Raw genomic sequence first — 12777 nt, 5'->3', positions numbered from 1 at the left:
TCTCGCTCTGTTATGCTTTTTGTCTCAAGTTTAGCTCAGGCCTCCTTTCCGCCTTTCCTCCTATACCACACCTTCCCAGAACTCTCGAGGAGATCAGGAACAGTGGACTCAAGTCATCCTTGTGGCTCCAGACTGAGCTCGGAGACTTTGATATCCCGAGCTGTTGAGCACCTTATCACTAACACCACTCCTGCCCAGAGTTCTCAAGAAAATCAGTAACAACCGGGCCCAATTCATTCTTGTGGCTCTGTATTGCTCAAGGAGAGTCTGGTATCCTGAGCTGTTGAGCATGAGCACGGTTCCTCCGGTCATGCTGCATCTCTGGGAGAATCTTCTGTCACAGCAAAAGGGCAGGGTTCTGCACCTGAACCTGAAAACACTTTGCTTCATGCATGAAGATTGATCTGGCTGATATTGGGTGATGCCCTTAAACCGGTCCCAGGATGCTTGTTTCTGGTCCTGGGAGGACGTGGCTTGGCAGTTCGGGCTGGAATGTTCCCTTGAGGAGCAGGGTTGAACTGATTTGCATATGACTGAGTCTAAACTGGGGTGGAATGGTGAGTAAAGGAACAATGGATTTAACCCAGAACGCTTGACTAGGGATGAATGTTTGATTTGTTCCACATTATGTCCATCATTTGTGTGTCTTTTACTCTTTTACCTCTGGCTGTTTCTTAAGTAGTTTTTGAATTACAATATTATGTGTAAGGGCTTATGGTTTTCTGTTACTCCAGTAAAAGCATATGTTATAAATAAATGCCTCTACATTTCTAGCATCACATCCAAAATGTAAATATAGTGCTATACAAGGAAGTGCAAGCAATTAAGGTTGCCCATGGTTGAACTTTGTTAACTCCACCAAACTGTTCAGTTGTTATATTAATATTGTATCCACGCATGAACAGACCGGGGTCCAAGACTTTATGGCACACTTTTTTTCCACTGTAATAATGAGTACCATAATAAATAGTTGAGTTATCTGTCTCATTGTATCTCCTTACAGGGTAGTGTTGGCACTGGGGTGCAAATTCTTGGCGTATCTCATGCTGGCATTAAGCTTCTGAAGCTGATCAAAAGCAATAGTTCGTCCCCTGAGCAGCTGAGGGTGCTCCGAAGCTACAGGTATGTACTAGTAGTTTTGCTTTACTCAGCCTCACTTCGCGATAGCTGGTACTTTACTGAGCATTGAAGAGAAGGATGGAGTAGCATGCCCACAGTCACACACAGTTAGAGGGACTCATGGTCTCCAAGAACATCTTTCATATTGACCACCATAACACAGCCTCATCTAGTGTATGCTTTTTCAGTGCAAAAGTAGCAAACAGCCTATATCTGCACCTCCATTTTCCTCTCATTTATAAAGGATGGGTTATCCGCATTCCTGCAGTGCGGTAAAAGGGTGCAATGAAAGAGGCAAATGTTTGGTTTGTTACGCTGCAATAGGATGTTTGGGTTGAGCTCACATTTTCCACTCAATTCTTACCTTCATCCCAGTTTAAGAAAGAATAATGCTTCTGCTGCATGTTCTCCTCCGTTTTCTGCCACAATTTCTTTTTTTAACCTACAGCCAATATATTGACTTTCAATCTCTAAGGTAAAGAGGCATTTGTAAAGCCAATGGGAGCATCATTTCATAGGCGCATGCATGCATGTGACGTATGCCTTTGATTGCATCGCCAGGCATGTGAATGCCTACGAAATAACACAGTATTACAGATCCATGAAAGCGGACGACACTTGAATAATGCATTTAAAAAGTTTTTTAACTTGCAGGAAAGAGCTTTTTATAAGGTGCCACAGCCCAGCAGCAAAAGACAACTACCAGGCCTTCCCAAAAAGTTTAAAGTAAAAATATAATTACTGGACTACAGAGTTAGATGCCAGCAATGGAGGAGTGGGTGGGAGAGAGAGGGAGGAGGAAGATGCAGGGAGTGGGCAGGGTGCAAGGGAGCAACTGAGGTGCTTGTGGCGGGGGGAGAAAAAAACATATTAAAACAAAAAGAGCCTGGGAGGAGGTGTAAAAATCAATGGACTGGGAAGCAACAAACACGTAGAAGAAACCTAGAAAAGATGAGCAGTCTCATGGAGTGTTGAAAGAAAATGAAAAAGTAGTTCTCTGAATGTGAGCAGTGGAAATCAACACCCTAAGGTCCATGGGAGGGAAAAACAACAAGAGGAAGGCAAGCCATTAAATAAGAAGAAAGCCAATGAGAGTGCACATAAAGCCAACCAATGGTAAGCCATAGGTGGACTTTAATCCCAGTTCAAGCTTTTAGTATGATCCACCAGAGGCTTTTGCCTAAAGACAGCTAAAATCCGTCTGGTAGGTGAAACCTAATGACAAAAATATTTAATATAAACATATCTTCGAACAACATATACACTGCATACATATTCTATGAAAAAAATTACAATACGCCTAGCATAAATATCTACTCGTAAACAATAGCCTTGAAAATACACAGAAAATAATTTTAAAACATTCTAACTGATACTAATTAATTTTAAGTAAAACTTTGTTTCTAAAATATATATATATATAATTTATTAAAATGTATAAAACATAAAAATAGCTATTTTGAGCTGTTTTTATTGGTAATGGATATCATATAAATGTCAAGACTTTGTGTTCATATTTATTGTTAAATTGAATAAGAATGTTAAAGAAGAACTAGTTTGATTTATGTAAAAAACATTTTTTAAATGTGTTTCATATTTAAAAAAATTATAATTTTACAAATATAAACCTATTTTAAAAGAATATTTACTTTGTGGCAGCAAGTAAACAAGCATTGAGCCAACCCATACACTAGTGGAGTGACTTTTACAATTCTAGCTCCAGTTACACAAACATATTGGAAAAGGTGCATATATTCATGAGTAGAGGGGGTGGATTTACAATGTCAACTCAAGTCCCTTAAACACTGGAGAAAGAGCATATATTTGGGTGGGGAGATTTACAACTCTAACTCCGGTCCCATATACATTAGGGATAGTGCATATATTTGGGTGGCGGTGGGTAAGATTTTCTATTCTAATTCCAGTTGCTCCAACACTGAGGAAATTGCATATATTTTGCATCACGTTGATCAGAACAGACATTCATAATATGAATGCATGACTGAAAGATGTGGAATTCTTGCTCAAGACCCTCCAGCCGGAAACTGAGCCTCTTAAGAAGCAAGGCAAAGAGCTGCTCACAACCACAGAGGTCTTGGGGGTTAAAATTGAGGAATATGAAGGTAGATCAAGGAGAAACAACGTTCTTATAGTTGAGGTCCAAAGAGGGCAGAGGGACCAATATGAATCTGTTCAGGGAGGACCTCATTCTAAAGGAATGGCAACCCAGAGGCTTATCCAATTATTTACCAATCCAAGCCCAGGGCACTACCACGTACAATCATAGCTAGGATTTTTAACTTTAGAGATCAAGATGCAGTCCTCCAGATGGTTTGCAGTGCCCCCCCCCGGTCCAATATAACAATGCAGTCATTAACTTCCATCCGGACTTCACGGTCTGTGCTCAGGCTGAGTAACAGCTTTGCTGAAGTCAAACGAGTCATGCGAGAAATGAACCTGAAATACTCCTTGATGTTCCCAACTCAGTTGCGAATAGTGGCCGAAGGAAAGACCTGGCATTTATGAACCCTCAAAGTGAATTGGGACTGGCTCAAGGGTTGGAGGAGCATGACCACGCAGTTAATCTTGCCAACAAAGACATGACAATATCCCTCAGACGATAGTAACTACATTGATTAATTTTGACAGAGCCAGCCATCGTCACAGCAACAGACTACAGGGACAGCAACTCACCAGGACCAGCGCAAATGTTGCTTTGATGGTGCTGGGTGAACATGATGACTCTTTAAACTGCAACAGCCCTACATATTCACACTAATGGTGCAATTTCCTCTAACTGGGGGGCAGACTGCTATGCGGCTAGAGATGCTTGCTGGCCTCAGACCGCACTGATGGCATGCAGTACCTTAACCTGTAAGCCTTTTTTGGGGGGAGGTGGATGGGGTATTGCTTGTAGAAGCCACCATTTCCTACTGGTTGGTGTTTGTTTGAGGCGACAGGCACTCTGAAATGTTTGGGGGGGGCAATTTTGAGCCCGCTGTGCAGAGATGCAGAGAGAGTGGGTTTGTTGTGGGGATGCTTGTTCACCATTCTTATTTTTTGTTTCTAAGTTTAGTAGTCATGTGCACTACCTACATTGCAGGTTCATTCAAGCATACGCAGAGCATCCTCACACGCCTCCCTGGGCTTGCTGCTTGATTTAGTCGTTCGTCATATCTCTACAACTCCACATACCTATAGAAGACTGACCTGACAAATCAGCCAGCTATTATCCTGGAATGTTAAGGGCCTGGGGGACAAAATCAAACAGCGCTCATCTTGCAGTACACCAAGCATCTAGCACATGATGTAGTCCTCCTGCTAGAGACTCATATGCTGGGTACTACCTATCATGCCTTAGATCGATGGGGGTATAAAATGATTGTCCATGAAGGATATATGGCGTGCTCTTGGGGCGAGGGTACTCTCACTTATTGTTTAGCTGGTTTGGTCAGACTCACATTGTAGATATGTGGCCCTTACTAGGAGCTGGGAGGGAACAACGCTCAGCATCTGTTCGGTTTATGTCCCACACTGACTTCATTACCTCGCATTTTCTGATCTAAGTGCCCTAAGTGTCCAAAGACAGAATGGAAAACTGTTGTTGGGGGGGCGACTTCCACAGGACTATATGAGACCAATGGCCCCTCAAACCGACAGGTTCTTCCTGACGCCCTCTGGCACTGGCCCTGGCTGATATATGGTGAGCGCCTTACCCCAGGGACCAACAATACATGTTCCATTTAGCTGCTCATAGCAGCCTTTCACGTACAGATTACCTTCTTACCCTCTCACACCAACTACAGTACTACTCAGACGCCCAACTTTTGGCGTGAAGGATAACAGACCATTCCCCTGCTAGGGTGGAGTTTACTCTAAACAGAGGCTTGTTCTCTCAGAACTATCAGCCACATGAATCATTGTAGGAATTTGTGATTCCTAAATTGCGAAAATTAAGGAATCGCAATTTAGGAATCGCAAATTCCTATGCATCAAGAAATCGCAAAAGTTTTTGCAATTTCTTAATTTTCCTTATTTGTGATTCCTTAATTGCGAATCGCAAATAAGGAATCTCTTTACATTGATTCCTATGGGCCTAGAGGCCCATAGGAATCAATGGGAAGGCATTCTCATTTTGCGAATTCGCAATTAAGGAATCGTAAAATGAGAATGCAGTTTCAAGGGTGGGGAGGGGGGGGTCCAAAGGACCCCCCCCCCGCACCCCTGAAATATCACGTAAGTACATTTTACTCACACACATGTCCCAAGGGCATGTGTGTGTGTAAAATGTAAGTTTCAAAAATGCATTTATTTGCATTTTTGAAACTTTTCTCAAATTACCATGAAGGTGTACTTCATGGTAATTTTTCCCTTCAAAATTGCGAATTCGCAAAAAAATAATAATCATGCATAGCATTTAAGAAATCGCAAAATTTGCGATTTCTTAAATGCTATCGCAATTTGAGAAATCGCAAAAAATTGCGAATTCTTAAATTGCGATATATGTAAAATGAATGATGCATCCCAAAAAGTGATTTTGGAATTGCAAACGGCCGAATTTTGCGATTCGCACCGTTTGCGATTCCAAAATCGCTTGATGCATGTGCCTGATAGTGTTTAGTCCCTAGTATTTCTAGGTACCTCAAATTAGAAAGGGTCTTCTTACAGCACCAGAATATTTTTTTTCGGACAATGAGAATTCGGTTGACTCAGCTTAGACAATAGGAGAGGTGTATAAAACTGATAAATGGGCAAAGTCTCTCCTTGATAGTAGATCATATAGAAGTTAGGAGGGCGAAAATGGAAAAGATAGAGAAAGAAATCCAGACGTTGGAACAAGACTTAATTGATTGAAAATGCACTGATACTAAACATACTCTACAAATTAAATAGAAGGAATACCAAGATGCAGACATTGATGCACCCAAGTCGAGTCACAGACATACACATCTCCATCTCAATGAGGTGGACAGTAAGGCGGGAAAACTTCTAGGCGCTGGATATTGGAGATCAAGGCTGACGATAATTTCACTGCCAGAGACAAACAAGGAATAGCGAATGCCTTTGCTGCCTATTGTGCCCGACTCTATTCACCAGCAGTTTCTGCCATGGCATAGGTATCCTGACTGATCTTCGCTTACCTAGCTTCTCAACTACTATCAAAGCCCTACATGAAGAGGAGATAACAGAGGATGGAATAGTGAAGGCCATACATGACTTAGCTCTGGCAAGGCTCTTGGTCCCGACGGACTGCAAATTGAATTGTACAACCTAGCAGCCCCTAATCTTGCTCTCTACCTCCTCCGTATGTACAAACACAGGTCTCAGCTCAGTGCACTTCCCAGAGATCAGATTAGCCTCCATAATGGTTATTCACAAGAAAGCTAAACTTCCAGATGAATGCTCCTCATACTATCCGATATCAATCACTCCTCAATGCAGAGGTGAAGATCCTTGCTAAGGTGTTGGCCTCCTGCTTAATAAAAGTGATTATGACACAGGTCCATTCCGATTAATCCGGTTTTATGCCCCACAGAAGTACCTCCCTTAATCTGAGACTCCTCTATGGCGTGCTGAGTCAGGCGAGTAATCACCCTAGTACTCTCTCTTGACGCAAAGATGGCATTTGATACTGTGGAGTGGACCTATATGTTTCAACTGTTAGCTAGGTTGGGCTTTGACCTACGCTTCTTGAAGTGGTTGCGCCTCCAATACTCTGGCCCACTAGCCCAGGTGGGGGAGGATTTCAAGTGTTAACACGTCAAAGAGGCACGCAACGGGCTGCCCTTGTCTCTGTTAATATTTCTGCTAGTGCTAGACCCTGTCATGGCCTGGGTTTGTCAGGACCCGCTGGCACGCGGCCTATGCTGGATGGATGACAGAAGACAGAATATCATACGCTGACAATGTGCTGCTTATTGTTATGGACCTGTATTTCACACTTGACAGACTGATATGATATTCTCTTTATTTGGCTGATATTCGGGCTATACAATAAACTGGCATACATCCTTATTTTAAAACAAGAAGGGTTCAACACTGAGACTACCTCGTCAATGTGAGAAAATTATAGCCACTGAGGTGTTTCAGCACCTTGGAATCTATATGACAACCAACCCAGGACTGTTTTTTGACAAAAATGTATTACTCCCACTGGTCAGACTGAAAAGTTGTCCATCATTGGAGGTTCCTGCCACTATTGCTCCTCGGTCGAGCCGCTTTATTTAAGATGATGTCCCTACCCCATTTTTATACCTTCTAAACAAAATGCCCTATCTGGTCACAAGACATATTTCAAGACTCTTGAAGGCGAACTCCGAAAGTTGCTCTGGGATGGGAGTACATAAAGCCAGGAGGATCGCCCTTCCTGACATCCAAAAGTACTACTGGGCGGCGCCACTGACTACCAATAACAGCTGGGTTTTCAAGTCATCAGGTGAGCTTGCGTAGCATATGGACAGACTGAGGATGCCCCAGAGGGGACACCTCAGTGCTCTTTATGCCACTATTCAAATTCACATAGTTCATAATCCGACGGGATTGGTAATCTACCTCTGGCATACAGCTATAAGAGCACTGGGCTTGAAAGGTAAAATCACGCAAATGACACCCCTCTGTGATACAGCAGAATTGGGCTCCTTGGGAACACAACCAGGTTTTGGCAAATGGGATCTTGTTTACCTCTCTTGGGTTGTTGATCAATGGGCTTGAGGAGATGTAATTCCCTTTATAGACCTACAGCAAGAGTATGAATTGGCCCCCTCTGAGGCCTTTCGATACGTGCCAATAAAACCTTAGGGCAGCATTGCCGAAGGCGACAGAACTCCCTGAGTCCTTGCCCTTAGAGGACAGACTGCTGAATGAATTTATGCCAATGAAAGCCACTTCCCTGACATATAGAAAATTGATCAACAATGTCCCTGATGCCCTGCTATTTTTAAGTGAAAGATGGGCTCAAGATTTAGATGACCTGAAAGATGATGAGTGGCCTTAGCGTCTCTAAAAGAGGTGGCAATACGGGCGTAGTTTTGCCTTGTCCAATTAATAATACTACACTGCTCTGACCATGCACAACACACTTTGTTCAAAATGGGCAGGGCAACTGATGAAGATTGTAGGCATGGCTATGGACAAGTTGGCACTTTTTAACACACTGTATGGAACTTCCCACTAATACAGCGGGTTTGGGACTTGATTGTGAGATGTATGGGTTCCCTATGCATTAATGATGTTACCATCTCTACTAAATGGTGTCTACTAAATATTTGGGGAGAATCAGACCTCAATGGTATGCAGCAAATATGGGTTACATTGGGGCTGGGCATAGCCAAAAGAAACATTTCACGACTCTGGGAGGCAGCCCAGGTACAGCAACTGTTGGATTGGAAGAGATAAAGGGATTGGTGTTTGCTGGTGAATGGGAGCGCGAGGTCCGTGGATGCCCCAGGAATGGACTACAATTTGGGGATGTTGTAATGAATATCGAGCTTTCATGTGACCCTTTTACTCCGTACACTATTGAAAGAATTATGGACCAAATGTGCAAAACGTTTTTTAGGTTGCATTTGCAGAATCAGGCCATTTGAGACTGCAAAAAAGCCTTTTTTAATGTACATTGCCCTATTCTGCAATTAGGTATCCTATTACCAAATTGCAAAGGGGGTTTGCGATTTTGTATTAGGAAGGGGCGTGCTAAGCTGGTCCCTTCCAAATACCTAATCGCAATGATATGTGTGAATGTTTTGCGACTGAAATGCGGTCGCAAAACATTAAAATTTTGCTGCCTAATTAAAGTAGGTGTTAACCATTCCTAAACGGGAAGTAGTCCCCAAGGGATCGCTTCGCCGTTGTAAATGTTTGTAAAAACGTTTTTTAAGAGCAGGCAGTGGTCCCACAGACCACTGCCTACGCTAAAAAAATTGAAAGAAAACTTTTCATTTTTCTGTTTGAAACGCATTCTGGTTTCATTTAAGGGAAATGGGCCGCATTACAAAAGAAAAATTACTTTATTTAATAGCAATCACAGACATGGTATTCTGCTGATCCCTGCAGGCCACCATCCCTGGGATTTTAGCGATTCCCAATGGTTCATAAACCGAGACGTACCTCATGAATATTAGAACATTGGAATGTTGGAAGCTCCATTGAAAACAATGGAGTGCTCTGGTCTTATAATGGCTGGTATAAGCTTGGAGCTCCAACATTCCAATGTTTCTTTGTTCACAGCTCTGGCTGTGAACAAAGGCTTCAGGGAGCCTGAGGGGATTCCAATCCCCTCACGCTTCGAAAAGGCTTTGTTTTTTTGTTAGAACATTCTGTTGTCTAGTGACAGAATGTTCTAATAGCCTTATAGCCCTTCATAGATGGGCTATACCGCTATTAAAGTCCCTCTCCCTTGTTAAAGGCCCTCGCCTTCGGCTCGGGGCCTTTAACGCTGGAGAGGGCCTTTAATAGCTGGTATAGCACTCTACGGCGGGCTATAAGGCTATATTATTAAGGTAGGGCTATTTGCGAATCACCGGGAATCGCTAAATGTGTGATACACACATTTGTACATAGCTATTTGCGTTTACCAAATAGCGAACTGCAAAAATGTGCTATTAGGTAATCGCAAAACCAAAGCTATGTACATCTGGCCCTAGGTCTGACAACTTGGGATTAAACTCAATTATTGTCCATACAGTGGGGAAGGGAGGAGAGACTGTTATTACTGATGTATGCTAAGACGTTAGTTACGTTGTCAAACATGTTGATGCATGACTAGGTTTTTTCTGTGTTTTTTAACTTAATGTCAATAAAAAGATTTATTCCCCCCCAAAAAACGATACTAAACTTTGTTTTATTAATTATTATCAGGACCACTGGAATTATGCGATTGTGTGGCTGCTGCGATTTACGCATAGTTATAGATTTGCAGCATTTGCCACATAATCCATCATCTGGTGCATAATCTACAGATATTACCAGGAAAAATTGTTTATAGCTCAAACTGTTCAAAAGTCACTAAAAATGCAGTAGCACATGTTTCTGTGCAGTGGAAGGCCCTTTGCAAAGCTGAACTGGTCAGCTTATTGTTACATTTGGATGGTAAATTGGTACTTATGAAATACGACCAATGACCAGATAGTATTACCAAGTTTAAAAATGATAAAATAGTGAAGTAATGCTGTTACAAAATGTGCTGCATTATGCCACATGATTTGCCTTTTGTTGCTCATAATTTGCTCAACACTGCAGCATAATCTGCCCCTCTGCTGCTGCATATTTCCAGTGGCCCTGATTATTATGTAAATGATTACTTGGCACTAGATAGGGCCTTACACATCCCATGGCTCAAATATGTTAAGGGTGCTATGGGTAAACTGGGACGTCCTGGGTTATTTGAGAACACAAAGTCCATCACAAATCTGATCTGGGTGAAAAAGCATTTCCTCTCAATTATGGCTGCAAAAAGAGAGGTAATGGAACTTATCAAACCTACTGTACGGGCCCACATCTTATTAAACACTTGTCCGTCATTGGAGCCTCATTTAGGCATGGTCATGATACTTCATCACCGTTCTTTGCTGACAAGGTTTAGGCTAAACCTTTCACATTTGATATTGGAGCTTCCACAGAGTGGATATGAGGTGGACAAGATAGGTCCTTGTACCTGTGATAATTGTTCCCCACAAGACATTATGTACTTTATTATTAAGGTGCCCTGTTTTCCATTTTTACTGATTTTTACACATAAATACAGACAGAAAAATGTGTTTTATTGTCTGTATTTATTCTTAAATGTGGATAAAATGGAAATTGGTTTGCTTTTTGAGTAATTCTAAATACTGTCTGCCATGACTGCCAGGCCAATAGCTGTGTGGATTGATAGGTAAGGGGGTTAAAAAAGAAAGGAATTTTAGCAAAGAGGATTTAACAGCAGTAGATATGCGCAAGGTTGATACTGAAATGTGCACATTTTCATATAAGTGCATTGTGAAATTTGCATATTTTCATTTAGGTGCATTGATTTATCTTCTACGGATGTTCACAGCATTGAAACCTGACAGGACTTCAAGCATGAGTGCATATTTATTAGGTTAAATAAATGTGGAAATATACTAATTTCAGCTACATTTCTCCACAAAACCCAAAATAAATATGGATAAATACAGATAAAATTAGCAAAAAATAAATATGGATAAATACAGAACGAAATGTCAAAAAAATATATACCATAAAACCGGGAGCCCTATTTAATTATTTTCTGTGACCATTACAGTGTGTTACGGCAACGTTTCATAGTGCCTTTGTTAGGAAAGCAATGGTTTCAGTATATAAGACTAGCCTTGGTTTACCTGCAAATTCTATCAAGTCCTTTAGTATGTTTAATGTTGCAAGTTTTCTGGCCGAAGCACTCAGAATTAAGAAGAGGCAATTAGGTTTGTTTATTCTTGGGTGTTATTTTATACAGCCTGTACTTGTAAAATAAATTTTTGGCGAAATTCAAGTTTTATGAAAACATTCTTAGAGTATTTTTACGTTGTTTTAATGTTTGTGTGTACTTTTATGTGTTTTTTCAACCAAATAAAGTATTTCTGACTGACTGACTATACTAATAATATTACATTAAATAGATTTAGATTCAAATTGGAAATTCATTTTTAGATGTTTTCTTTAAAAAAAAAAAAGCATATATTAAGGGCCTGATTATGATGTTGGCGGAAAGCCTCTGCCCAGTGGTCGGAGGCTTTCCGCCCAACATGGTAGGTTTAAAGTCTGACCCCTGTATTAGGATGATGGCAGTCAGAGTTTAAACCTGCGCGGGGATTCTGGTGTGGTTCCAACGGGCTCAAGAAGTCCGTCGGTACATCGAAAAGTCTCCATAATCCCTTAATGACAGTGGCGCTGCCGTTTGGATTATGATGTCAGTTTCCGACAGCCATTCCATGTCGGCCTTTCTGACTTGGAAATGCTGTCGGAAAGCAAAATTGGGTGTCCCCCTGAACATTCCTACACTGCGTGGCAGGCACTGTGAGGTGCCTGCCACACAGTGTAGGGATGCTTCAAAGCATCAATTTTTTCAATGGAAGTTTGTGCTGCCTTTTCTACCCACCACATAAGCTTGCATGGTGAAATGGATATTTGAGACCCCCCTATAGGTGGTCGCATCATAATAGTGTGGTCTGGACTGCCGACCTAAGGTCGAGCGGTTCCTTTCCGCATCAGTATCTGGCAGACAAAAGTCTGCCCGTCATCATAATAAGGCCCTTAGTATTTTTAAAGTTAGGAACACTAACAGTTACCAGCAAAATAAACAAGGTAATCAGAGTGAGTCCTGATACATATTTTGTAGTTACGTCAGAAAAAAATTTATATACACACACACAGATATTACCTTAAATAGTAGAAAATATAAAAACACAATAGTACCAAAGATTTATGTCAATTAATTTCACTAATAATAATACAATATCCAAACAATTCTCCAACTAATTTTTGTAAAAAGTACAAATTAATGAACCCCAGTATTTAAATAGATATGTAAATGATTTTAAATCACTAAATAATGTAATGTTTACATTAATAATGTAATATAATGATGTAAAATTATTCATTTGGTAATAATAAATAATTTAAATTAAATGCTACCCAAACAATCCCCATTAAAACCCACAA

General features: G+C 41.1%; 1 protein-coding gene across 1 annotated transcript in view; it reads left to right on the top strand.

Annotated features, from left to right (window-relative positions):
* The window catches only part of MYO15A (myosin XVA), a 1716372-nt gene that overhangs the window by 1266381 nt on the left and 437214 nt on the right, over window positions 1–12777 (top strand). The window contains exon 48 of the mRNA XM_086939741.1: window positions 1004–1122. Within this exon, the coding sequence (XP_086795867.1) occupies window positions 1004–1122 (119 nt within the window). The remainder of the gene's footprint in view (window positions 1–1003; window positions 1123–12777) is intronic.

Source organism: Lissotriton vulgaris, chromosome 10 (genome assembly GCF_964263255.1).
Source record: "Lissotriton vulgaris chromosome 10, aLisVul1.2, whole genome shotgun sequence".
Taxonomy (NCBI): domain Eukaryota; kingdom Metazoa; phylum Chordata; class Amphibia; order Caudata; family Salamandridae; genus Lissotriton; species Lissotriton vulgaris.
This window is presented reverse-complemented; position numbering and strand designations above follow the sequence as displayed.